The sequence below is a fragment of the Caenorhabditis briggsae genome (genome assembly GCF_000004555.2).
Source record: "Caenorhabditis briggsae complete genome, chrII, whole genome shotgun sequence".
Taxonomy (NCBI): domain Eukaryota; kingdom Metazoa; phylum Nematoda; class Chromadorea; order Rhabditida; family Rhabditidae; genus Caenorhabditis; species Caenorhabditis briggsae.
The window spans coordinates 16,496,605-16,523,676 of record NC_013486.2 but is presented as its reverse complement, the minus strand read 5'-3'; the positions used below and the strand labels follow the sequence as shown (position 1 = coordinate 16,523,676).

The 27,072-nt window shown below is 39.1% G+C and overlaps 9 protein-coding genes across 9 annotated transcripts; 4 read left to right on the top strand and 5 right to left on the bottom strand.

Annotated features, from left to right (window-relative positions):
• Window positions 1–755: 755 nt before the first annotated feature.
• Cbr-nmur-2 lies at window positions 756–3,525 on the top strand (the record flags this gene model as incomplete). The annotated part of the gene is made up of 7 exons (XM_045243242.1): window positions 756–836; window positions 884–1,052; window positions 1,098–1,254; window positions 1,298–1,463; window positions 2,765–3,017; window positions 3,065–3,353; window positions 3,402–3,525. 7 exons carry the CDS (start codon window positions 756–758, stop codon window positions 3,523–3,525), a joined length of 1,239 nt encoding a protein of 412 aa, XP_045093423.1.
• A 2,295-nt stretch (window positions 3,526–5,820) lies between these two features.
• Window positions 5,821–8,859, top strand: CBG06982 (the record flags this gene model as incomplete). The annotated part of the gene is made up of 10 exons (XM_045243241.1): window positions 5,821–5,916; window positions 5,963–6,229; window positions 6,277–6,537; window positions 6,584–6,667; window positions 6,714–6,902; window positions 6,970–7,463; window positions 7,512–7,821; window positions 7,865–7,988; window positions 8,034–8,587; window positions 8,635–8,859. The coding sequence occupies 10 exons, from the start codon at window positions 5,821–5,823 to the stop codon at window positions 8,857–8,859; spliced, it is 2,604 nt and encodes an 867-aa protein (XP_045093422.1).
• Window positions 8,860–8,961: 102 nt separating this feature from the next.
• On the bottom strand, window positions 8,962–11,446 carry CBG06983 (the record flags this gene model as incomplete). Its single annotated transcript, XM_002632081.1, has 8 exons — window positions 8,962–9,156; window positions 9,203–9,414; window positions 9,462–9,693; window positions 9,740–9,823; window positions 9,868–10,355; window positions 10,404–10,485; window positions 10,533–10,900; window positions 11,377–11,446. 8 exons carry the CDS (start codon window positions 11,444–11,446, stop codon window positions 8,962–8,964), a joined length of 1,731 nt encoding a protein of 576 aa, XP_002632127.1.
• Window positions 11,447–11,858: 412 nt separating this feature from the next.
• CBG06984 lies at window positions 11,859–14,334 on the bottom strand (the record flags this gene model as incomplete). The annotated part of the gene is given in 6 exon segments (XM_045243240.1): window positions 11,859–12,098; window positions 12,109–12,156; window positions 12,629–13,406; window positions 13,453–13,781; window positions 13,828–14,078; window positions 14,124–14,334. The coding sequence occupies 6 exon segments, from the start codon at window positions 14,332–14,334 to the stop codon at window positions 11,859–11,861; spliced, it is 1,857 nt and encodes a 618-aa protein (XP_045093421.1).
• A 1,707-nt stretch (window positions 14,335–16,041) lies between these two features.
• Window positions 16,042–16,593, bottom strand: CBG06985 (the record flags this gene model as incomplete). The annotated part of the gene is made up of 3 exons (XM_002632083.1): window positions 16,042–16,271; window positions 16,320–16,476; window positions 16,525–16,593. The coding sequence occupies 3 exons, from the start codon at window positions 16,591–16,593 to the stop codon at window positions 16,042–16,044; spliced, it is 456 nt and encodes a 151-aa protein (XP_002632129.1).
• A 501-nt stretch (window positions 16,594–17,094) lies between these two features.
• Cbr-col-68 lies at window positions 17,095–18,366 on the bottom strand (the record flags this gene model as incomplete). The annotated part of the gene is made up of 5 exons (XM_002632084.1): window positions 17,095–17,375; window positions 17,419–17,899; window positions 17,949–17,999; window positions 18,048–18,145; window positions 18,288–18,366. 5 exons carry the CDS (start codon window positions 18,364–18,366, stop codon window positions 17,095–17,097), a joined length of 990 nt encoding a protein of 329 aa, XP_002632130.1.
• A 1,556-nt stretch (window positions 18,367–19,922) lies between these two features.
• CBG06987 lies at window positions 19,923–20,383 on the bottom strand (the record flags this gene model as incomplete). Its single annotated transcript, XM_002632085.1, has 2 exons — window positions 19,923–20,190; window positions 20,235–20,383. 2 exons carry the CDS (start codon window positions 20,381–20,383, stop codon window positions 19,923–19,925), a joined length of 417 nt encoding a protein of 138 aa, XP_002632131.1.
• Window positions 20,384–20,762: 379 nt separating this feature from the next.
• CBG06988 lies at window positions 20,763–22,177 on the top strand (the record flags this gene model as incomplete). Its single annotated transcript, XM_002632086.1, has 6 exons — window positions 20,763–20,858; window positions 20,909–21,163; window positions 21,209–21,460; window positions 21,511–21,633; window positions 21,890–21,945; window positions 21,994–22,177. 6 exons carry the CDS (start codon window positions 20,763–20,765, stop codon window positions 22,175–22,177), a joined length of 966 nt encoding a protein of 321 aa, XP_002632132.1.
• Window positions 22,178–22,536: 359 nt separating this feature from the next.
• CBG06989 lies at window positions 22,537–26,086 on the top strand (the record flags this gene model as incomplete). The annotated part of the gene is made up of 6 exons (XM_002632087.1): window positions 22,537–22,631; window positions 22,679–23,932; window positions 24,763–25,200; window positions 25,251–25,559; window positions 25,611–25,977; window positions 26,024–26,086. Coding segments are annotated over 6 exons (2,526 nt in total), but the record flags the coding sequence as incomplete, so codon positions are not given.
• Window positions 26,087–27,072: the final 986 nt, after the last annotated feature.

The following is a 27,072-nucleotide window of genomic DNA, read 5'->3' as shown; positions in this document are numbered from 1 at the left end:
GCTGTACCTCTGAGCTGCCTGTCATGAGTTCAACCCCTCATGGGGGTTCTCTATGCAAATTATCAGGAAAACTTTTTTTTTGGTGTCTGGCATCCTTTAAAAAAACATGACACATATATATGACATATTTTCAATTTTTCAGTTATTTTTGGCCAGTTTCCCCAGAGTAGAACTCCCTTCAAAAGAGTAGTATCACCCATTTTGATGCGCTTTATGAGCTTTTCAGTTTTTTTGCACATATATTTTTGGTATCCCACAGAGTTTTTCTTTCTGAAAATGTTTTCAAAGCTTCCATCTCATTTTAAATTGCACATGTTTTTGCAACAATGCTTTTTTGTGACTTTTTTGTCGGTGTCGCAAAATGTATATTTGTCCATGCCTCTTTTTTTGAATAATTAACCACTTGAATAGATTAGTGGGATCTCGATGAGGTGTTTATTGAGCATTACACCGTTGGGAAGGTTTTTCATAGAAGGAAGTAGAACTGAACCCACATTTTGATTCTGTTGTCCTGTTTCAAAAGATTACTGATCATCCGACAAAGAAGTTTGGACTTTTTATTCACACCTATACTTAATCTAATTTCTCTTTTTTCAAAAAGCCTATCCATTTCTTACTTAGCCTCACAATTGTTTTGGAAGCTGGGACCAACCTAGAAAACAAACAAATAAGAGTAAAGTTTGAGTATCTTCTTTTTTTCCCAATTCGATTGAGAAACTTCGTTTTTGCTTTTTCTGAAATTCAAGAAATTTTAGATGTCATCTTGTATTGTGGAATATAATGTGTCTAATATCACCAACTATGTTCTGGCTACGTTAGGAGAAAGGTGTCAATCGGTTAGTTATTCTGTTTTGCGAACTTCTAAGACGATGATTATTTTAAGGTTGCCATAGTCATTCCAACGGTCATCATATATGGAACCATTTTTCTATTAGGATTGTTCGGAAACATCTGCACTTGCATTGTAATTGCAGCTAACAAGTCAATGCACAATCCGACTAACTACTATCTATTCAGTCTGGCCATATCTGATATTATCGCATTGATACTAGGTGAGGTTTTACACTTGATAGATCATCAGTAATTTTACATTCTAGGTCTGCCAATGGAGTTTTACCAATCCTTGGACTATTCCTACCCCTATAGATTCAGTGAATGGATTTGTAAAGCCAGAGCTTTTCTGATCGAATTCACTTCTTATGCGTCTATTATGATTATTTGCTGTTTTTCATTTGAAAGATGGCTGGCTATTTGGTGAGTTCTTTTTTCTTGGAACATAAATATTTCTTCCGTTCAGTTATCCCTTGCAAACCAAATTGTTTTCAACATTATGGCGGGCTAATGTCCTCATCGTTCTTGCATGGATCATTTCGTTCATTTGTGCTCTTCCCATAGCAATCATCGTCCAGATCAACAAACTACCATTACCAGAGTTTGCAAGGAATCAATCTTGGTCTTATGAGGTATTCTACACAAGAATTAAATGTTTCAATATATGTGCATATGTATCAGGGGTTTGCAAAAGTAATGCGCGTTTTTGATGCAACTTCCTTTTATTGTAAAACCAAAACAAGAGATCATCAATCAATAAGATATTCTCCATTATTGTTCACTACTTGCTGCCAACGTGTGCGCAATTCAGCGATGCCTTTCTTGAAGAACTCCTCTGGCTGTGACTCAAAATAGTCCGCCATCCAAATTTGCACTTCTTCACCGCTTTCGAATTTTTTCTCGGCCAGATGATGTTGCATGGATCGGAATAGGTGATAGTCCGATGGTGCCAAATCGGGACTATATAGCGGATGAGGCAGCACTTCTCAGCCCAGCTCCTGAGTTTTCTGCTGAATGATTTTTGCAGTGTGTGGTCGAGCGTTGTCATGGAGCAAGAGTGTTGTCGAAGTGTCCACGCCTTGACGTTTGAGAGCTTGGTCGACATGGTCCAGCTGATCTTTCACCGTTTGACCAGGTCTCAGAAGTTCAAAATGCACGAGACCTCGTGTGTTCCACCAGACACATATCATCACCTTCTTTCCGTGGATGTCCGGTTTTGGAGTCGGTTTCGGAGTCTCGCCAGGACTCAGCCACTGTTTTTTTCTCCCATTATTGTCCCACTGAATCCATTTCTCATCCGATGTCAAAATCGAATCGAAGAAACCACGATTTTTGGAGCGGCGCATCAGAATATTGGCAACTTCAACACGTATTTCCTTGTTCAAATCGGAAAGTTCATGAGGGACCCATTTTCCACATCTGTTTGTCTTTCCGATTGCATGCAAATGTCTGGAAATTGTGGAAAAATCGCAGTCGAACTGCTCCGAGAGACTGAGAGTAGTTTGGCAAGGATCCACTTCAATTGCTGCTCTCAAGACATCGTTGTCCACCTGCTCTGGACGACCAGGGCGCGATTCATCTTCCAATCTTTTATCTCCGCTCCTCAAGCGCTGAAACCAGCGGCGACACTGACTTTTGGATATAGCTTCTTCACCGAATACAGAAGAAAGTGAGCGGTGAGCTTCGGCAGCCGATTTCCCTTCCTTAAATTGGTGCCACAAAAATGCTCGAAGGCGAAATTTTTGGTCGGACATCTTCTAGAATGTTTTTTTCATAGAAATCAAATTGAAACAGCAATATAATATAACAAAATGAAGCCCAAGAACGCGCTTTTTAAAACAAAAAAATTGAACACAAACCGTTTGTTTTGGGTGAGATACAAAACACCAAACTTGACACGCATTACTTTTGCAAACCCCTATTATTTCCACAGGTGTCTACCGATGGAACGACAGTACTCCATACTGAATTTTGTGCAATGGATCAAGGTCGACCGGATCAACAGAAAACAATAATTGTGTTTGCTTTCACTGTGTTTTTTATTATTCCGGCTATTGCAATAGTCATCATGTATGCACATATTGCGATTAAGCTAGAGTCCTCTGAAATTGACAAGTCTTTGAAAGAAGATAACAAATCCAAGAAACGGCGGATCAAAAACAACAGGACTGTTCTTAAAATGTTGCGTATGTAGAAAAATTTACATCAAAAGTTGATAATAATTGTTTTCCAGTTTCTGTTGTGATAACCTTCTTCATATGCTGGCTGCCATTCCATATCCAAAGACTGCTATCAGTCTACATAATGTGGTCTGAAAATGATACGATTTCTCCAGCAGTTCAATTTTTGTCAATGATAGTATTTTACATCTCTGGCTTTTGTTACTACTCTAATTCTGCAGCAAATCCCATTCTCTATAATCTGCTCTCTCAAAAGTATCGAAGTGCCTTCTGTCGGACTATTTTGGGAGAGAATCTCGGGAACTGGATCTTCAAAGGGAGCCAGAAAGCTGGACAAGCTAAGTGAGTTGAAGAAATTTAAGATATACATTTTAAATACTTTATTTTCAGAAGATGTTCTTCGTCCACTGATGGTGAACAGAAGACTCTCATGACACGCGCCAGCGTTCGAATTGACTCCAGAAATCAGAATCCACAAAAACCGCTTCGAAATTTAGAAATTTCTAATTACTGATTTTTGTTTCGTTTATCTGTTTGTTCATGTTATATTTTAAAATATTATAAAATAACACAATTTTTAAGGACAAGTACCGAACTCATACCTTGAAAAATAATTTAAAAGATTTTTTAGAGAAAAGAAAAAGGAAAAAAGGTAAGTAAGAACAAAAACAAGGTCATTCGTCTGATGGTGAGGAGGAGTGAGGGTACTCCGTGGTCAATCGTTTACCGGTTCTTGCCGTGTTCATTTTACCTCATGTTCAATGGGATTCACTCGCTGTGTAGACGTTAAATGTATTTCTTCTCAAATTTCTCAGTTAGTATGACTATTTGATGCATTTTCAGAGTAATCAAACTTCACAGGAATATTTTTATTCCTATTGTATCTTTGTCCTTCAAACAACCAAACACAATCTGTTACGTAGTCAAGTAGTTTGTGTGACGTTCCAATCATACCATAAAAGCTGTTGCAAAATAGAACCAACTCGTCTCTTTCTCCTCTTTCCTTTTTTTCTCGCATTCGCCTCAACAGAAGAAAACTGACTAACTAGACCTGCTTTTTATGTGACGTAACAGCAAAGTTTTTATTTTGCAGAAAGAGGAATCCCACTTTAATATCAAAACTCAATGGATCTGAATACATGGTGCCACATGTGTTAAATATTTTTTTAAACAATGAACCTGCTTTTCTATTATTCTATCCATTCACTTCTCCTCGCTTCCCTCTCCGTTCATTTATTTGCCGTGTTGGTTTTGCATCCATATGTACATAACGTTTAGAAGAGACTCACACGCATACATACATACATACTAATGAATAAAAAGAGAGGGAGTCATTGAAGAAAGATAGAGAGACTCCCGTGTCCCGTTCACCTTATCACTATTCCATCACCCGTTTACCTCTCTCTGGCACTCTTTCCTTATTCACATGGTTATCATAGATGTAATGACCGGTGTGAGGCGCTGCATACACTAGATAGAGCCCAACTTTTTCGTTGAATGTTGAAACTTTCCATGAACTAGTTTAGACTCAAATGCATCTAATTTTTTTCTAGTGAGTGTTCGCTTCAGAAAAAATATTATAAAACAATAATACATCCTTCCTTACAGATATAGGGAACTAGATTTTTATATTTGACTTGACAGTAAGAGCCAAATGTTTCTTGTTTTACGGTGTCTTGAATTTCATAAAATCCAAAATATGTATTCTGAATACATTAATGTTTTTTTTTATTTCCAGTGGAATTCCCAGAGTTTCCAGTTTCAAAACATGAGTAAATAATCGAAACCTGCTATTTCAAAATGTTTCTTGTTTACTGAGCTATTTTTTTTCAATTTCATTTCAACTCTTTCGTTCTCGTTCTTTTCACTCCCACATCACCTGTCACTCCCAAACACAACCTACCCTACCATTAAAGACTTTTGTCGCCCACCCTCCTCTGTCATTCAAGAAACGGTTTATTTGCTTCTCTTCGCTTCTTTCTCTCTCTCATTTTTCTATCTAATTCTCACCAGATTTGACTATACTTTTTCCACTCTTTGTATCTTTCTGTCTTTCCTTCTCTCAACCCATCCGTACCGTTCACGTTCTTCTTCTTACCATCCACATTCACATACATACTCATTTATTCCCGAAAGAAGGAAGAGTGAAGGATGAAGACAAGGTCGTCATCTACTTATTCTCAATCGAAATCTAAAAGGAAAGTTTTTTCAATCGAATTTCTAATTCAGGCCAGTTTTTTTGTGTTATTAACTTTAAGAAGCTCTGGTTTTTTGAAGTTTCGTAACATCTTCAATTTTTTTTCCTCAATTTCAATCCATTCAAAAAAGGAAATGAGTCATTTCTTTTTCAGATTTTTTTTCACCTCAATTCTGAAACGTACTGTAGGCTCATTGTTTAATGTCTTGACACATAATTTCTCTCTCTCTCTCTCTCTCTCTCTCTCTCTCACTCAGAATCTTGTAGGGTTATGTTCATAAAACTCAGTAAATACGAAGCTATAGGTCCGAGCCAAAAATTTAATTTCACCGAGAGAACCGGTATTTGTCAGGCCTAATAATCAGTAGTGGCACACCTGGCGAGAATAATCCGGATATATTTTACAGTGAGTTGGCATCACTAGCTCTCTTTTCATTTGTTGACACACTAGGCCAGCCGTCTCCTCTCCCCTTCCACTCCCCGTTCAATCAAAGTTTTTGAAATGTTTCACTTTTCACCTTTCAATTCGAAATCGTTCTCTTTGTACCTTAGTTGCAAGTTCAATAACTTCTCATTTAAGACACTTACAGGCATCAGTTAGTGAAAATATAGATGCACTATTTACTGAGTCGGCTACTTCACCAACGCCAACTCAACGCCTCCGCTCAACTTTTCAATGTCAGTCATTATGATGTTATCACAGATATGGTGAGAAACCTTCGCTAGGTTCAAATTTCTAAAAATTACTTTTCAGTCAAATACATTCACATGTCTGAAAGAAATCATCAATGATCCAACTTATCCATTTAATAAAGTTGACCAGAGCGTAGTAGAAATTGTGATTGCTCGTTTAACGGCAGCAATTCGGGAAACTGGGAGCATCGAATCCTATGCTGCAGAATTAGTAGATGTTCTGGATGAAGTACTCAAGCATCCAATGACAACTCTGAATGAGAAAAGCCGGGATGTGGACAGTCCTCACTGCAAAATTGCTTCCGATCTTCTGTCTAGTCTTTTTTTGGTAAGTCAAACAAGAAAATATTAAAACTTAGAATTTCTTATTTACAGCACTACGGTAAAAAATCTGTAATGACGCTTACTATTCCGGTTGCTCTGAAATGTTTGAATTCGGAAAATGCTGAACTAGTGAAGAACACAACCAGTTACATTTCCTTGGCTGCAATACATAACGGAAAATCCTTATCATCTCATGCTCTACAAATCATTACTAAAGTTGTCAAAGGAAATTACTCTCTTATTCGAGTTCTTCCACACATTTATCAAGATAACAAAGAACCTTTCCATGCTCAATTGTCACAGCTTATTGATGTAAGTTCTCACATACAGATCTATAACACAAAAGAATTATCTTCAGCTCCTCCAAAACCAAGAAGTGGATTGTAGTGAAAAACTATCACTTTTGCAATTGGCTTCAATGGTTGCTAATACAAAACCTGAGGTGAAATCCAAGATTTTATCATTTCTTCCAAAGTTGAATTCTTCAGGTACTCATTCCTTACTTGCCACGATTTGATGTTTACCTGCTCTCTCCTCAATTGTCCACAGCGCTCCTCAACATTTATATGTCATTGATCTCTCAGAATCGTACAAAAGCCCTCTCTCAATTCCTACCAACACTGAAATTAGCAGCTCAATCGAATGAGTTTGTTAACAATCGGACTACCATCTGTAAGGTGAGTCCCTGTAGTTTGACAAATGATCAGAAGAATAAATTCAAGTTAACTTACAACTAGATTTCAGATAATTGCTAATATTGGTCGTGTATCTTCAACACTTGCTTCTGAAGCGGTTGACGAGCTGGTACTGATGGCAAGGCACAATCTGGCCGAACCACAACTTCTGCAATCTGTTCTAAACGAAATCGAGGCAATTGGTTCGATGTATCCAACTTCCTTACGGAGACACGTGGCATTCTTCCAAACATTACCTTCTAGTCGAACAATAGAGAGGATTTTGGGTCATTTGAACCTGAATAATGAAAATATTCCATTAGAAGTCAAAAAGCAGTCAACGGAATCTTTGCTTTCAAAGAATTCGAAAGTGTTCGGAAATTTGATAACAAGTGGCGGGCGTACGGTTTTTGAAGTTTGTGAATCGCCAACTGTGGAATTGTGTGAACTTGATAGAAACACACATTCTTTGGCAATGCAGTATCAGAATAATAGATCAAGTGGATCATTGAGCAGAAGAAGCCACGCAAGTATTGCTCATTCATTGGGAGCTGGAACCCATGGGTTTGTTATTTCAGTCTATACGTTCTGAGAAAAACATTAAATTTATAGACCGTATTCTGATATCAATGAATCTAGGGAATTGTCCATGATTTCAATGCCATCAAGTTCTCGAACCAATGTTCATTTGTCTCAAGCAGCATCATCTTCTCGTGGTCATAGTCTTCCACAAACATTTTCTCCTCAAGCTATGACACAAATTCAAATGGGAAAAGATGGAAGAGTTCGTCCGGTGGCTGGAGGCCGTCGCCCTGTTCAATGGCCAGCTGGCAGCACTGAGACTACATTCCCTGCTCATCTGGGGCCCGTAACCACTTCGAAAATGTGTGCGTTGAATGAAGAAGATGAAAAATGGATAAACGTAGGCCAAAAAAATCTTTGGTTACAATTTTAGCGATTTCCAGAGTGATAGAAACGATGTCGTATACAAATTTGTGGAGCATAGAAAAAATAAAATACGTAGGTACATTGGAGAAGTGAATACACGATTTCCGATTCCAGTACAATGCACTGTAGAAGGTTCGAAAAGTGAGTCAACCAGAGATCCAACGGCACTACAATAGATATTTTCAGGCTCCAAGCATCGTATGGTAATTCATTTCTCTTGTCAAACTCGATCTTCACCATGTTGTGTTTTCACCAAAGAGTACTTGTTCGCTTTCAAAACCAAGTATCCAGCTTTCTGGCTCCATTTCATGTTTCTCCAAATGGAATGCTCTGCAATCACACAATTCGGTGAGGTTGCTGGAAAAGACTCCCAGCAATATCAGACACTTGAACATTGCTGGAAGTGTCTTCCAAGTTCAACCACCAAAAATGTGTTATTTGATACAATGATCACGGCGGCGTTCCCCAATTCGAAAGACCAAGACAAGCTGATCAAAGAACTTGATGAAGCTGGATTCTTCGCTTATTTCACTATGGATTCTTCAAATAATATGTGGAACTGCATCAGTTGTACCAACCCAGAAAAAGTAAAATACTTTGTGGAAGAAGGAGGAGTTGAGAAGGTTCTCGAAGGACAGTTAAAGGAAAAGAAGGGTCGGTGGAGATTCTTGAAGAGATGGAATACGAAATACTTTACATTGTCTTCGGCTGCTCTAAATTATAGTACTCAGCATATGCCGGTAAGTGATGTGGTCATTGCCACATTGAAAAAATACCTATCTTTCAGACTGACTCTCGTGCACTTCTCCCATCAATCGATCTCCGATCTATTCGATCAGTTCGATCACTCGGACGAGGAAAAAAGGCTAGGAAGAGTTTGCGGAAAGCCTTTGAAATTTTTACTGCTGATAACACGTCAATGATTCTGAAAGCAAAGGATGAGAAGAATGCGGAGGAATGGTTGCATTGTCTTCAAATTGCTATGGCTCATGCAAGACGAGAGCTTTCTTAAGATCTTTATTTTCCAAATCAAATAATTATAAACTTTCTTTATTTACAAGCATTATTAGTATTGCATTCAATGTAATTGGTTTTTGTTTTTAAAAATTCCTTTTTAGAGATTTCCGAGATCAATTTTCGTAGATCGTTGTTCTGCAACTTGCGCTGTTTCTGCAGCTGCTGCTCTTGCCATCGTGTTTAAAGTTTCCACACTATTCAATCCCATTCTATTCATTATCATCCCTACCGATGGGAAGCCGACTGCGGTTCCAGTGTTCACGCCCACACCGACAAAAGGAACAGCAAATCCCTACAAGTTGAAAGATACAGTTCATTTCAGATTTAAAAAAACTTACTTTGTTCCAAGAAACTCCTCCATTGAGCCAATCTATTCCAACCCTATCCGCTAATCCCATGAATGGACCAACATGATATCCATTTGTCACAGTAATCGGTTTACCCAACTCTCCCTCTTTTATTGGCACTGAAACTTGGGCACCCTGTCCTCCTTCTACTCCAAGTCCTTGAACAAGAGGAATACTCCATCCTGTTTTGTATCCATACTGGCCTGAATGTTCAGATGTAACCGAAATGGTAAAATGGTACTATGTTTACCTTCATACCAATTTGCCCCATACTCTTGAGTCTGAGACCAGAAATCTCTGACCCCGAGGTTATCAGAATATCCTCCTCCCCAAGTTCCAAAATCGACTTTTCCATGGTGTCCGTTTCCAATAGATCCTTCTTCATTCACTGGGTAATATGGAATACCATTGACATTCCAATCATAGTATGTTAAACCAACTCCGGACGAGAATGAGTTTGCAATAGCTCCAAGAGGGCGAGCCTGCAAGGATTTACAAATTTTTGATCTCAAAATGTGTCAAACTCGCCTTTGCAATGAATTCAACACAATCTTTCTGGTATCCTCTACATCTCTCCACAAACTGTTCCTCTACTTTGCTTTTGTAACAGTGCTGAAATCAAGTGTATCTATTTCTGAATGCCTATTCAATCCAACCTGATTAGCCATTGGGGCAAATTTCGCACATAGAGCATAAATTTCTGTTGGTGACAGACCAACTTCATGAATGGATTTTCGCGTTGTCACTTGTGAAACCTTATTTTCTGCAGTCAAAAGAGGTGATGTGTCTTCATCTGGATCCACTTGTTTCCCGTTTTGTGCAATGAATCCCTCCTTTTCTTTTGTATCCTCTGCGGTCTTGGTAACTGCGGCATGGACTCTTGGTCGGATTTGAACACTATCGAAAGGGTTACTGTACTTCTTGGCTGGAGGTTCATCAGTGACAAGTTTTGGGAACTCTATGTCTTCTCGATTTTTTCCTAAAGAGGCAAGAGACGTTGTCTGAGGTCTGCTCACGTCATAAGATGATTCCAAATAAGATCTAGGTTTTGGGTAGTAATATTCTGTATAAGTTGGATCCACTTGAGTGTGCGTTTCCTTTTCCGTTTCGTTTTTCAGCGCAGGTAACTCGAGAAATGGGAACACTGAAAATGCTGGCTGATTTGTATTCAAGATTAGTTCATATCACTCACAAGATTTAGAAAAATCTAAAAGACCTGTTCCTTGCTCTTTCACATCTCCCATTTCAATGTTTCCAAGTCCGAGGATTGACATCTGAACAAATTAATTCAAAGCAACTCCTCATCTCATCCATTTCCTACTTTTCCAGTACTTCCTGATCTTTCTCCCATTGTAGTTTCTCTGTCCATATACCCTAACTGTGGACCTTTCTCATCATCAATGTCAAATGTTCCTCCATTTGCTTTCTGCCCTTTCATTCCTTCGGGTGTAAACTTTGCAGTCATCTGATTAACATCTCCAACTCCAAATTGACCCAACAGAGGAACATGCATTTTCGCGTCGTCTCCGTCTTTCCTTCCAAATGCCAGCGGGCCAATCATCTGGAGTATTGCTGGCGGTTTTCGTCGGACTTCACGATGAAGACTATGCGCAACGGGCGCTTCTGTGTCTCGACGTAATCTTCTGTTGATCACTAAAAATTGCGGATCGATAAGACAAAAAAGGTTGACTGATAGCTAATGTTTTATAAAATTCGTAGGCTACGCAAGACTAGAAAGTGGAAATCAGGTTCGTTCGTGACAAGATAACCAGGACGCTGTTGTAGCAATGAGAGTTAGATCTTTGTAGTACAAATAATATGTAGCTTGAAAGTTTTAAAAACTAGGAATTGAAGGTCCGCTTGTAAATTCTAGTTACAATTATTCATTGCTCTTTTTTAATATCGACCGTCTAGAGAGATACCTTACATGAATGCCAAAACAGTGAAAGTTTTAAAAACTGAAATATGTATATCATATAGTATTCAAAAATAGTACACTCGCTTAACTCAGGCTCTGTAAAAGAGCTTGTGGCAATGTAATAACTGGGGTATTTTTTTGAAATTTTTTAATCAGTCAACAACCTGGTTTGTTGAAAAAGGAAGTTCTATAAAAGAAAACTTCCAGCTTTGCTAGAATCAGATTTTGATTTTACTAAAACTCTTACCTGAAGCATCTATCCTTGAAACAACAAGTAGCAGGAATAAAATATAACCGACTTGGAATTTCCTCCGCATGGTGATTGTGAAAAAAAAAACAAAAAAATGCCGACGTCTTCAGCTTCTGCCTCGGATTACGTCTTCATCCGAAAGGTGGTGGTCGAAACTCGATAAACGGGATTTCTCGTCATCATGCTTCCCTAACCGCCCCTATTTATCTCTTTTGTTTCAAATGCTACACGAAGAAGCCGAAAATTACGAGGCGATAAGAAAGAGACGGAAGAATTAGCCAAGTGATAAGATACTGAGAAAATATGAAACGTTACGCAACCTATGATTCGCACTTTTTTATTAACAGGAAGATGTCTAGCTACAGAAAAATTGAAACAGTGGGCAGGACAGGGAAATGCGTGGACAGGGAACCAGTGTTCTAGTAAAATGTAGGTTAAAATAAATATAAACAAATAAATTAGTGTTGTACAAAAATAAATCAGGGCGATGTGGCACCTGCTACAACTCCAGAGACCACCGACTCATAAGTAGAACTTTTTGTGAATCTCTCCGAATCCTGAATCTCCTCCTTGCTATGGTGAATACCATATCCAAAGTAGATAGCAAAACCAACACCCATCCAAACTGCAAGACGAACCCATGTGATCCATGCTAAATGGACCATCATCAATGTGTTGATGAGCAGGGACAGAGCGGGGATTAGAGGAACCAGAGGAACCTAAAAATGCCGGCTCTTTATGACAAGGGGGGGGGGGGCCCATAGGTAAAAATGTGGACTAAGTTAAGATTTACCAATTTTTCAAGTTTTTCGAATGTTTCTATAAAAATTTCGTACTTTGCGCATGTTCCCACAAAAATTTGTAACTTCAAACTATTTCAGTTTAGGCCGGTTTTTTGCATGAACAACACTATTTTTTCCATTGTAACTGTGTAATTTGAAGTTATTCAGCTAGTTCCAGATTTTTTCAGACTTAGTAACAAAAAAAATATACAAAAAATGACATAAACTGAAATTTTCAAAAAATTATGGAAAGTGTTCAAAGTTCGAAATTTTAATGGAAATGGTCACAAAACTTGAAAAAATCGGTAAAAATCAACTCAGGCATAATTTTTCCACTTGGCCCCCCCCCCTTTTGACTTGGCCCCCCCCCCTTTTCTCATGGGGCCCCCCCCCTTTTCTCATGGGCCCCCCTTGTCATAAAGAGCCAAAATGCTTTGATTTTAATAAAGATTTGAATTGAATCTTACTTTAAAGTCCAATGGAGTGTTATTTGGATAGTGAGCACAGATGAAGAGGAAGGAAAGAATTACTAGAATGACATTGATCAAAAGGAAAGCCTGGCATAAGTAAGGTCCGTTGAAATATCCGGAACTGAATCCAAGACCAGATAAGAACATGGACGTAATCATCACACTCATTCCATAGTAGATGGAGTGCCCTGGTTGAAGTTGATCAAGGAATTTACAAAATGGAATACTGAATCGAAGTTTTCCTCCGTTATCGAATTGACCTTCATCTACATTATAGGCTGGTTGGTACCGGAGAATAATCACACACGCGGAGACAATCGAATAAGCCAACAGAGTACCGATTGATAGGAACTCGACCTGAGATCGGTTCAATTTTACTATAATGAGAACCAAGGATCTTACCAAAGTAGTTATATCGAACAGCAACGCGATGATAGCAGTGAGAAATCCAAAAACAAGTAATGCTTGAATAGGAACTTGAGTTTTTGAGTTTACAGAAGCCAGAGAACTGAAGAGAAGTCCATCATCAGCCATTGCAAATACACATCTTGGTAAAGCGAACATTCCTCCAACCAAACTTGTGGTCATTCCAAAAAGAGCTCCTAAAGAAACTGCATAACTTGCGAATTCAGCTCCTCGCATTGTGAATGCATCAGAAAAAGCTGCTGTTGGATGAACCATGTTGTATGGAATCATGAGAGTGAGAGAGGCAGACATGAGAACATAAGATAGGGTGACAATGGTCATCGAAGAAAATGTTGCAATTGGGATAGACCTGAAATATAAGATTTTTAGATATACTCTTCTTCTTCAGAAATTACTTTGCCGGTTCTTTAGCTTCTTCTCCGGCAGTCGCAAGTCCATCAAAACCAATGTAAGCGAAGAAGCAAGACGCAGCTCCAGCGAACATTCCAGATACTCCATACGGAAAGAACTTCGAGTTTCCTTTGTCGTCGACACCACTCCAAAGAGAGAAGTCAGCAAAAGTGATACCATAAAAAACAACAATCACAACTACACCAATGTTGAGGATAGTTAAAAACGAATTGAAGTTGGTAGACACTTTTGAACCCAAGGCAACAAAGAAGGCAACGAGAACAATTAGAAGAAAAGCCAAAAGGTCTGGGTAGTCACCAAAGAATGAAGATGCCTGAAACATGGTATTTGAATTTAAGTACTGTTTTATTACTCATGACCTCATGAAGATGCCCAGTTCTTGCAATAGTCGAGTTAGAAATGACATTTCCAAGCAGCGAATCCAAATATCCTGACCATGAACGAGCCACTGCAGCGGCACCCAGCATATGTTCCAGAACAATATTCCATCCTATGACAAAAGCCCAGAGCTCTCCCACTCCAACATAACCATATGTGTAAGCACTACCAGCTTTTGGGAAACGAGCTCCAAATTCAGCATAGCAGAGTGCAGAGAGCAGAGATGCGAAACCTGTAATGAATGAATCAAGATCAATTTTAGAGGGTTCACTCAAACCTGCTAATAAAAAGGACAACACAATCGAAGGTCCCGCAGTATTCCTCACAACCGATCCAGTCAGAACATAAATTCCAGCACCAATCATATGTCCCACTCCAAGAAGTGTGATATCGAAAGTGCTCAAGCATCTTCTAAGTGGAGTGGATAACTCTCCGGCTGGCAAATGTTTCAGCCGGAAGACACGTTCCCGAAGCGCCGAGAAGCGCATCTTCGTGTCAGTGTGAACTATTGGTTTTGTATTTTCTGAAATATCGAATTTGCAAACGGAACAAGAAGACATAAAATGGACGGCAAAAAAATAACGTTGGGTGGTTTCGATCAAATAAAAGTTTATGCAGAGAACATAACAGAAACAATTCAACTGTTTTCAGGGGATTGCAGAACAAATCGATTCAATTATGTTCGTGGAGACCAGTGAGACAAATAACACAGATGAAATAGGCGAAAGTATGGAAAATGGAATATGAAGAGAAACAGAAGAGACCGCTTGCGCAACGAGTGAGCGAAGATAAACAAAGACGTTTTTTTCGGGAAATGCAAGCTAACCGGACTCATTGGAAATCGGACAGTTGTCAGATAATCATTGACACTTTTAATCATTAGTAGTGTTCTGTTTTCCAGTTCGTAGTGTACGAACCAATTTCATATACAAAATATCAGGAGTTCTGGCTTCTGAAAAAATTCGCATGGTAAAAGCTGTAATAAACGAAACCCTTAGTTCTCCTTTTTGAAAAACGAAAACTCTCTCAATTTTACTGGAACTAATTCAACAGGAAATATTTTATCAGAAGATTATAAAAGCAGTTAAATTTGTGACCAATATGGAACACTCCACACCACAACAAAATGAAGCGGAAAGCTGAAAACCCTACAAATAAGCATAGAAAGGATGGAGAAGGCAGAAAACGAAATAGAAGAAGAAAAAGGAGAAAAAGAAGAAGGTTCAGTTTCGGTCCCTTTCACTGAGCTCTCTTCTGCGTCTCCACCTTCTGCTTTAACTTGCTCATCTCTTGCTCTCGGAGCCCATTAATTACCGCCTGAGGCAAGCACATACGATGCTAGCTTGAAGCAATACAAACATGGAATAGAGAAATTGGAAGGGTTCTAAATACAGCATTTCCAAATAATTTGAACTAAACAGTTGATTTTGGGAAAAATTTAATGAAATTACAAATCAAGAACCAGTGGCATTAGTAAAATAAATCTTCTGGATAGGATGGAAAGGGAAAATTGGATTAGACTACCATGTATTTCCATATATTAGATTCTTTATTTGGATTTATGTTTATGGCATATTTTTGATTAAATTTTTTGTGCCTTGTAGACACTGCATACAATTCTTTTTTCGGTTTTCATCTCGAAAACAATGACGTCGAATTCTTGAAACGAGAAAAAAGTCGAAAGTAAAAGAGCAAAGGAAATAACCAAAATAGTGAAAGTGAAAGGTGGTGGAGGAGGAGGAGAAAAAGTAGGATGGCGTTTATGTATGGGAGAAAGGGCTCTCAGAATAGAAAAAACGACGGAGATGATGGACGAGAAAATTGAGTGAATGCTTATTTGTTTGGATACATATAAGTGAATTGTGTGAGCTGTGAGATATAGTTTTTTGGTCGCTTTCCCTTTAGAGACGAGACTTCCTAGAAATTTCTGAACTCCGATTTGCCTAATTTTAGCATTTTTAATTTCTTTCAAGTTTCAGCACTTTCAGCAAGAATCATTTTTGCAAGAATCATTTCTCAAAATTATATAAATTCACCAACTTTTGAGTTAACGCATTTTTATTGAAAACTTCTGAATTTTCGAACTATTGGAATCTTGAATTCTGAACTTCCGAAATCGGTAAAAAAAACAAAACAATAAAACCTTCAAATATTCTTTATTCTTACGAAGTTTAGAAAAATAGTTCGAACTTCTTCTATTGTTTCGATTGTACAGTACTGCTTGGCTGTTGAGACAACTGAATTTCTTGTTCAATCATCTTTACTGCATCCGGCGTCTTTGGACGCATCAGCAATATTTCTACATGTCCCTTGTCTTTGAGACAAGACATCAATCGCTTCTTGCAGTCGATTTTGTTCAACACCTCTTTCTTGTTAATTTCCATTATCTGATCACCGTATCTGAGAACACCGCTCACCAGGGAGTCTGGAATAAATATCTTATTATTTAGTATAAGAACTGAACTGAACCCACCGTTCTCCACCTTGCATACGAGAATACGTTGGTGGACCGAAACGATTCCGAGTCCGAACTTTTTCCCAACGACCTTCTCCAAAGTGACTGTGACTCGCTCAAAACGGTGATCCATTGAGCCGGAATTTTGATCTATCTGGTCATCTTCTGCTAGGGTCTGAAAGTTGAAACTTTTAGAATTTTGATAGAGTCATATTTCCCTCACTCTGTCATCATCAGTGTTCTCGGCTGATTTACATTTCGAGCTGGCAGATGAAGATGCAGGATTACTCATATTTATTTGAGAAAGAGTGTGGAATAGGAATTCCGGAAACTCCTTATTTTTTGTAACTTGGAAAATATAATTTTTAGAGACAGCAACTTATTAGAGACAGCATGACGTGGTAATGGTAACCTTGTTTTTTATTTTATTACTGACTGAACGATCACCTCATTAAATTTTTACGTTGAAAATTCTCGATGTTCATTTTCCATACTTACAACTTTCAGTTCAATCGAACTGCGTTGATTATATTGAGCATATCTTTTGGGCCAGGAGTGTATATTGCTCTTATTTCCAACTGATTAATCAACCGAATCGTTGATTTTTCCTTGTTCAAAAAAACTTCCTCCCTGATACTTTACGAATTCTGTATAAAAAAAGTTGAACAACATATTTGTGAGGATATTTATTTTCGTAATGGTTTTGCTACATGAAGCAATTAACTTTTGAATAAATCTACCGGTCGTGAGGGCTATGAAAGACATGAAAATGTAAATCTGAAATTCGGAGAAACTAGTATCCAGGGGCTGTTCTTGGTGGTGGACAATGATCGCATCCTCCTCCAGTTCCTGGTTGTCCTGGTGGTCCTGGCTCTCCTGGAGATCCTGGATTTCCTGGAGCTCCATCGATTCCAGGATCTCCTGGAGGTCCTTGTGGCCCTGGTTGAGAGTTCCCTGGTGCTCCTGGCTGTCCAGGCGCGCCGATTGGTCCTGGTGGTCCTGGTGGTCCAGCTGGTCCTGGCGTTCCGGGAACTTCGATTACTTGTCCTGGTGCTCCAGGAGTTCCAGGGTTACCTAAAACCATAATTATTTTTGTGATTTGCTACAAGTATTTAACCTGGTAGTCCATCCGCTCCTGGTGGACCTTGTGGCCCTGGTGGTCCTGGAGGTCCTGGTAACGCGTTTCCTCCTGGGCTACCAGGTGCTCCTGGTTCTCCATTTGGTCCTTTAGGTCCTGGCCTTCCAGGTGGTCCTGGTGGACCAGTTGGGCAATCGAAACAAAAGTCTGCGGCAGTTGGAGACTCATCACCAATAGCATCTTGTCCTGGAGTTCCTGGATTTCCCGGCGACCCGTCGTTTCCAGGATTTCCATCAGTTCCAGGCTGCCCTGGAGGTCCTGGTGGTCCAACACCACACGAACAACACGCTGGCCCGCCTCCGCCTCCTCCAACTGCAACGTCATCGTTGTATCCACCATCGTAACTAGATGCTCCGCGAGCAACTGCACGACGCCGATGTGCCAGACGACCAGTGACACCGTTGGATTTTTGATAGGTGGCACGTTTAATACGTCCACGAACTCCAGCAACAGTCTCGAACTGAGAAAAAACGTTAATAATGTTTTGAAGATATATGTTAGTTACGAACCTTATTATACTCATCCCATAAACCATTAGTACGATGACGACAAAAATCTACCTGAAATTATATTCGTGTGGATATATGGGTTACGTTACAAGTACGTACTTCAGACTGTAGAGCCGATTGTACATGTTGCATGTAGTTGTAAAGCATCGGAACTGCCATAATTGCTGTCAACGTGGCAACTGTGGAGATAGCGATACCTAAAAGAAATAGCTTTATATTTGGGAGTATCCCTTGGTCTAGGTTTGGGACACAAAGCTACGACGTTTCCTAAACTGTTTTACACAAGCTTACTATTACTTGGGAATTTCACCCAAGTTCTCTTACAGAGTTGAGACTCACCGAAGAAAGCCAACTTCCTCATTGCATCAGCTTCTAGTGCTTCATGTTTGGGATCATCGTGAGAGGATTCCGATGACATTCTTCTGAAAGAAAATGAACAAAATGAGAATTGAGTAGGAGATCGTTCGCATTTCAAAAAGTGATTCAAAAAGTAACGACTTCAGGTTGAGTAGTCGCGGGATAGTAAAATGAGACAAATTATGTGCGAAAAGAAACAAGGGGCTAGACAACTTTAGAATTTTATGACTTTTTCAGGAGAGTGTGATTTAAGCCTACGGCAGTTATGGTTAGTGGCATGACTTGGGCCCATATAGAGAAAAAAGAATTCGGAAGGAAATATCAAAAGGTTTTTAAAAATCTAGAAAAATTGAAACCAATGAAAAGGAAGTATTTTAGTGAAAGGTGGGCACACACTTCACATTTATATGGAGAATCTCTCTGGCAAAAAAAGGGCGGAGTTTTGCGTTTGATAGGCAAGCCGTTAGATGAGGAGAAGGTGACTAGAATTAGAATATAATGTAGAAATGGCAGAGCGAAAACACAAGAAAATAAGAAGATTGAGAAGAAGAAGAAGAACATGATGAAGCAAATTGAGGTGACCATTAAGGAAAGTAGTAATGACTGTACCCCTCTCTGTCTCCATATGGGAAAAAGAAGGATTGAAACTAAAAGAAGAGAGAGGGAATCGGATGGATGAGGTGTGACCGAGTTTCTTCAGATGACACTATTAACTTTAACATTCAAAACTTTAACTCATTTCTAATAAGTTGATCATAAAAAGATTATTAGTGTGGTGTATTTGAAATTAAACTTACCAGGAAAATAACACCTAATTATCCAGAAAAAAACTAGACTTGCAAACAGAAGATATCAACTTTCAGTGTTCCTTTCAGAAAGAAGGCCAATTTCCAGATGGGTAAAATAACATATAAAATTTGTCGTATCTCTCTGAGAACTCCTTTGAAGTTTTCCTAGAGAAAGGTTGAACATGAGTATACTCTTTTTCTGCCTGAATATTATTTTTAGGAAAAGCTGCTCTAATCCCAAACAATATTTGCTTGTTAATAAATCTAGCTTGATCTATTTCCCAGCCAACGTCCTTTAATAAATCGAAGACCACTATTAATATTAACAGTCAAAAAGTGTCGCAACATGCATCAATTCAATTCATTCATTTTGGACACGGACACTCAAGTGAGAGGAATTCATTACACAACAGCTTTTCGTTTTTTTTTTCCGAAATCCTTCTCTTTTTTCCGATTGCACTTGACAATTTTTCCTTCTTGATTTTCAGGGAATAGAACAACAATAAAAATCAATCAATCTTTTTAGGAATGCAAGGATTGACATCTCGAAACAAAAAAAGGAGATGAATGGGTAATTGTTCGAAGAGTGGGGGATAGTTTCGGTTCTGAAGAGAAAAGAAGTGAAAACAATTTGGAAGGTAAACGATACATTTGGGGTTAAAGGACCAGTTTTCACTTTTCAAGTGGTGTCCTTCCCCATTCCCCACAATTATGCATTTTTTTCTTCCTGAAATTTGGTTCTGGAAATGTCAAATAAACTGTTTCGAATATATTGGAAGATTTATGATATTTAGTAAGGAAAATATTCAAAAAACATTTAGAGATCGTTTTAGTTTCTTCTTGGAGTGTAAATGCCCATTTTCTCCTTCTCCTTATCGATGTCTCCGCCGATTCCATATCGTTCCTTGATATCCTCGAGCTTCGCACGCGCTTTTTCTGTGTCCATCCGTTTCCAGGCCTTTGTCGCTTGATAGTACAACACCACCAGGTATCGATTCGATACGTTGTAACCGGACAGGTGCTCACACGCTGTTTTGGCATCAAAGATGTCTTCGTAGACGACAAATGCTGTTCCACGAGTTTCTGCTGTGTTGCCGCTGAAAAAAAGATTGAATTACTGAAAATCATCGAATTCACTCACACTCGAATCTGTCGAACAGCTCCGAACTTTCCGAAGATCTCGTACATTTCTTCCGTTGTGATCTTGTAGGGCAGATTTTTGATATAGAGGATTCGATTAACCTCTGGCGGAAGCTTAGCTCCGCGGTTTTGACGATTTGCCATAGCCATATTGTAACTGCAACATAGAAATATGAATATCGAAAAGGAAACGTCTGTTTGAGGTTAGGCGGAAGATTGCTGGTTTGCGAAACAGAAAAAGAGCAACGATTGTGAAAAAAAGAAGAAAATATTAGAAAAAACATGAAAAATTGGGAATAATACAAATTTCTGAATATTTCCAAGAAAAGAGAAAACAAATCAATACCTTCTAAATTCGAAAATTTATTGAGCAGAAGAAAAAGGAACGACACTCCGCTATCCCGCTTGTGCGCGTTGTTTACCGTAAATCTACACAGCTCAAAAATCTGTTGTTTTTCCAATGGTTTTTTTCAATGATCAATGCTCATGTTCTTAAATATTATTCTCATTTTCAGATAGCGAGAAAAAGATGTCCGCTCGAGATGCAATGGCAGCGATGCTCGACGAGCTAATGGGCCCTAAACGAAACGTCGAGCTGGGTAAAGATACCAAAGTATCGTTTGATGTCAGTTGTTTTCCTCATTTGATAGCTTAAATAAATGATACATTTTTCAGGATCCTAACATATGCACATATTACTTAGTCGGTTTCTGCCCACACGACATGTTCACCAATACGAAAGCCGATTTGGGCGCTTGTCAATTAGTTCATGACGACAACCTTCGAAGGATGTATCCAGAATCTCCAGAGTATGGACAACTAGGTTTTGAGCGTCGTCTTCTCCGCTTTCTAGTTCACTTGGATGAAGATAATCTGAGAAGAATCCGAAAGAATAAAGACAAACTGTCGGGAATGGATGACGGAGGGAAAGTAAGTTTAAAATATCGGTTGTGTTTCATAAAAATCTTTTTGTAGAGAAAATTAGAAGAGGAGAAGCGGCAAATTCTACGCGATATAAGTACAATGGATGAAGAGTTGAAAACTCTAATGGCTGGTGCAGAGCAGGCAGGCATCGAGGGAGACATTTCAAAGTGTCAGGAATTGGTTGCTAAAAGTGAGCTAATTGAAGCAGAAAAGCACTCGCTAGAAGAACGACTAGAGAAACTCAACGAACCACCACCACAAACTGCACCAGGTATTGAGGAGATGTCCATGAAACCAATGGAGGTATTTATAATTTTTTTTTCTTGCACTAAATTTCCTATTAGCCTGTTTAGGTGTGCGAAGTTTGTGGAAGTATGCTGATTATCAACGACGCTCAACAACGTATCGAGGAACATTTGACAGGAAAAATGCACACAGGTTTTCAGAAAATCCGTACAATGATTCAGCATTTGAAGGTAAGTGTGTGTTGTATTGTTGTATCTTGATTTTCAAGCTTTTCTCTATTAGAAATGGGCGGTCTCTCCTAAAAAGCAGATAATCCACAGAAGCTGAAAATAAAACCAGGTATTATTACCCACCAAAAATGGTTCAGGTCTCCCCCCAATTTTTCCGATTTTTCGAATTTTTCTTGGTCAATTCGTACAGGTATATTTACAGCATAGGGAATTTTTTACTGAAATAATTCAGCTTTTCAAAAGTTATACTTTTTAGGATAAAATAAAAGAGTTCGGAGATGCCGAAGAGCAACGACGAGAGGAGCGAAGAAAGTGAGTGTTCCATGTTAAAGTGTTCTAGAAAGAATGTTTTTCTTACAGAACTCGTGCAGAGGAGTCAACTGATAAGAACAGCAAAGATGGCCGTCATCGTAGTCGTTCACCACATCGTTCCAGTCGAGATGAACGTTCGCGAGACTCCCGTCGAGACAGAGACCGTGATTATCGACGAGGAAATGACCGTGATCATCGCAGAGACCACCGACATAGAGATCGTCGCTACTAGAAGTTCAAGAAAATCGATTTTTCAAATTCCAATCATTTCAATTATCTCCTTTTAATTAGCCCCCTCTTTCCGTCTCTCACATTCTTGTTTTATTTTTTTGCGTCCTCTACTGTCTTGTCATTCTCTAATTAAATTTGCTGTCTATCTCATCTTTCAAAGTTTCTTCTCTCTATTCTGTACCAATTCTCTCTGTTGTTATCAAAGTTCAACTATGCTGCTGAAATTTATAGTTTTTATCCGAATTAAATAAATTTTGCAGAGTAATTTGCGTTGATATTTTTCAGCTTATAGGTTCTGACCTTCTCTATATCAAACTTTGTATTTATTTCATCACAAAAGATTAGATTTCAGCGTCTCGAATGTTTTCTGAAACATTCGTACCGTCCATATTCTCCTATAAGCACCGCCTACTTCATCTATCAGTATTGTTCTTTATAGTTCCGTATTGGTACAGGTACAAAATGTTCCTTGAGAAAAATCGTTTCTAAATTTAAATTTCAGCCATTACAATGAACAACACCGTCTCTCCTCTTATTCCGTGGAAACTGCGATGTTTCTATCATGGGAGAGAGCCATTGTGAAGCCTGGCGCCATGTTCAAAAAAGCGGTGATAGGATTCAATTGCAACGTAGATCTAATTGTGAGCGGAGTACGTGTAGTGGAGGCGCTGAACACTACATGTTCAGAAGGAAAGGATCAGGAATCAATGGAGAGCTTGGCAGACTTACATCAAACCTTCGCGCACTTCTTCCAAAGAGGCGCTGCAGCGGAAAGATACATGTCATCAGAAGAACAATTCAACATTCTTGTCAATGAAGCAGAAGCATCCACAAGATCTCATCATCACATTGGAGGAAACGCCGCATTGATGGCTGACAGAATCGCTGCCAACTTCCCGAGCACTGAAGTCTATCTAGTTGGGCCAATCGGTCCACGAAGTCAAGCTCTTATTCATCCAAGTGTCAAGAGAACTAATTCTACAAGGATTCTAAAAGACGAGCTTCATGTGATTCTAGAATACAAACAAGGAGAAATTCTGGGCGATTGGGTTGCCCCTAGTAGCAGTCGTTTTATCACGAGTCACGATCACTTCAGTGGTTCCATGGTTGTAATGGAGATGTTCTTCAAGGCAATCGCTCAGTTCCGTCCGGATCTTGTCATTATTACAGGAGTTCACTTGTTGGAATTCCAGTCGAAAGAAATGAGACAGGAAAAAATGCGACTCATCAAACGGAATCTTCTGCAAATCAATCCGAAAACCCCAATTCATTTGGAACTTGGAAGTTTGGCTGATGAAGCTTTCTCTACTGACGTCATCAGCAAGATTCTTCCATATGTAGATTCGTTAGGAATCAATGAACAGGAACTGACATTCTTGTCTCATATCGCTGATGGGCCTTATAGAGAGGAGTATCCAGTTCAGGCAGGAACAGTACACGTCCACAAGGTTGTTGAGATGCTTCACTGGCTTCTGAAAACCTACGGAAGAGATCCGACGGGACAAAATCCAAACAAAGTGGGATACCGTTTGTCACGAATTCATTTCCACTGTCTCACCTATCATATCATGGTTTCATCGGGTACCGATTGGTCCAACCTTGCTGCTGGACTTGCTGCTGGCGCAAGAATTGCCGGGCGACTCTCATGTAACATAGGAGCCAACACCATGGACTCAGAACTGCTGGAAATTAGAACTGCCGCTAATTTTGTACTCGACAAAAAGATGGAAAAGCATTATCAGTTCGAGTCCCATAAGTAAGATTTCGTTTATCATGCCAATTAAGAATATTTCTTTCCAGCCCAATTGCATCATGGATGCGTGAAGATGTGCTCTTCGTTTTCACTCCTGTTTTGGTGTGCCGTTTGCCATCAAAAACCGTCGGAATTGATGATGCAATTTCAGCCACAGGACTTTTGTATTCTCAATTTTATCGATTGGGTAGACCAACCCATTGGTAGACCATTTTTCACAACCGCATACTTGTAAAATTCCGGGCCCGGCCCGAGCCTGAGAAAAATTTCAAGGCCCGGGCCCTGCCCGGAAAGCCCGGTAGCAAAAATTTTGTCATTTTGAACCGCATTTTGAGCTCTCAATACAATTTTCTATATTTTTTTGCGCTTTTTGAATTGTTTGTCTGTTTGATCAAAAAATATTTTTTTAAAAACTCGAAAAAAATCACATAAGGGACCCCTCTTATGTGTTTTTTGAAATTTTCAAAACTTGTGGAATGACAGGCCCGCCAGGCCGGGCCGGGCCGGACCTCCGAAATTCGGGAAAAAGCCCGGCCAACCGGTTTTTCTATTGTTCCCACTTTTCAGGTATCATTTTTCTCCCAAAGATTGCTTTTTAGATTTCCCAACTCCCCTACTGTTTTTCGAAAAAATTTCCATTGTAACATTTCCCTAGCCATAATGTATTTATATGTGCCTTGTAGAATTTATATGTATTCTTTTCTGTAAATATTTATCTTTTGTAATAAATAGTAATAAAAATCTACTGGCTTTGCAAATGCTTTTCTTCGGTTTCTCAACCTTTTTTATTTGGTTTTCTCATGATCAACTCAATCAAAGTCCAATGAAGCTCATGAAATGCTCTCCCCACTTCGACTCTCTCGCCTTTCCATTCGATTGATTCGAAGAAAACCACCAGTCGAAAAAGGAATTCTGGATGAAGGCGTGACTTTCTCAGACGTCCACAATGTGATTCTAACTCCCACAACACGGCTACCATACCCGGAAGAAGAGTTGCGTGATCATCTGGAGAAGACATCGTCTGAAATCATGAAAGAAAGAAACAAGCAACGATATGGAACGCGGAAAAAGAAAGACTTGGGTCTCATTGATTTCAGTCATTTGCCGATTGAAGATCACGTTGTGGCACTGTTTCCTGGCCAAGGAGCTCAATTCGTAGGAATGGGTCAGAAAGTTGTGGAAGTTCCCGCAGCGAAACGAATCTTTGATGAAGCATCTGAAGTTCTTGGTTACGATATGCTGAAGGTGTGTCTGGAAGGTCCAAGGCAAAAGTGAGAGTATTTATTTCTTTTAAATAATTGATGGACATTGAACATTTTAGGCTTGAACAAACGCTCTACTGCCAACCAGCAGTTGTCACATCATCTGTTGCTGCCTTCGAGGCACTCAAAGCTTCAGATCCATCAATTGAGGAAAACTTGACAGACGCTGCTGGCTTTTCTGTTGGAGAGTATGCAGCACTTGTCGCCGGAAAATGTCTTAGTTTTGGTGACGCGATTAGAATTGTCAAAACCAGAGCAGATGCGATGTCAGAGTGTGGGAAGCTAGTTAAAAGTGGAATGGTTACGGTTCGAGTGAAAGCGACATCAAAGCTTGATAAGGCTATGACAGATGCTCGAAAAGTAGCGATGTGAGTTACTTTTGTCTGAAGCCTACTGTTTCTCATGCCTTTATTTTCCAGCGAAAAACGCGAATTGGATATTTGTGAAGTTGCCAACTATCTCTACTGTGGTGTTCGTGTTATCGGAGGATCAGAAACATGTCTAAAGTTTCTAGAAGACAACCAAGACAAGTATAAAATTCAAGTACTGAAAAGACTCGCTGTTTCAGCGGCGTTTCACACAAGACAAATGGAATCGGCAGTGGACAAAGTGGCTCAAGCGTTCCGAAATATCGAAATGCACCGTCCGGTTTGTAATGTCTATTCGAATTACACCGGAAAAGTGATGTCTTCGAAAAAAGGAGATGTGAGGGGGGCGGTAGCAAAGCAAGTCAACTCGCCTGTCAGATGGGAACAGATTCAGCAATTTTTGTTCAGAAAACATCAGGTATTTACAAATATTCCTATGAAATCTAATTTCACATATCTTTTAGAACGAAGTATTCCCTCGATTCTACGAAGTTGGACCGGGACGGCAACTTGGTGCAATGCTATTCCAGACATCCAAGAAAATGCACAAAAATTATACACATTTCAGTTGTTAGCTTCTTTTTGGTTCCGCCTTACTCTCCGTATAAATCGCGTACCTCCATTTTTGACACTTTGTAGAAATTTCATTTGAAAAATCAAAAGAAAAAATTAGGCTTAAAATACAGATACGGTAAAATCTGTATTAGAAGGACCCTGAAATTGAAGAGCCCCTCTATTTGAAGTGCCCCCATAGAGACCCGATGAAAATAGAAGGGCACCCTTTATTTGAAGGGTCCCTCTATTTGGAGTACCCCTTTAATTGAAGTGCCCCATTGCTAAATTACTGAGAAGCAGCAGAGAAATATAACGTTTCTAGTCAATGTGCTCAAAGATAGAAGTCTTATGAAGTCCAATTAAATAATTAACTTGAAAAAACTGATTTTCTGTTGTTTTTATTGTTTTCATCGAATTGTTAGTGTTTTTATTTTTTTATGAAGAAATTTTCTAGTATTTTAAATAGAAAAAAACTAAAATTCTCCCTCTTATGGAAGTACCCTCGTCAGAAACCCCATGAAAAATATAAGTGCCCCTTTAATTGAAGGGCCCCTCTATTTGAAGTGCCCCCCTAGGGACCCCTCGAGTATTAGAAGGGCCGACCTTTCTTTAGGTTTTACGGTAAATCCAACCGAAGAGAATAGTCAATGTCGGTTGGATGACTCAATCGCTCTAGTATGAACTTCTCGTCCTTAACAGGTGTTCATGTAAATATATATTTTTCATCTGTAAATTTAGTCGAAATTCGTGAATTTCGTTATTTCCATTTACTTTTAAAGAATTTGATACTAGAGCCGTATTTTCTTCTTCACCTTGTCACATTCATGTCGAAACATCGCTCACAATTTTGATTTATTGCTCCCTAATTACTTATCTGGTGACGATAAAAATACCTGAAATGTTTGAAAAGGGGCCGAGTTTCCCACGGGAAGGATTAGGCCAGGTGCAGGTGTGCTAA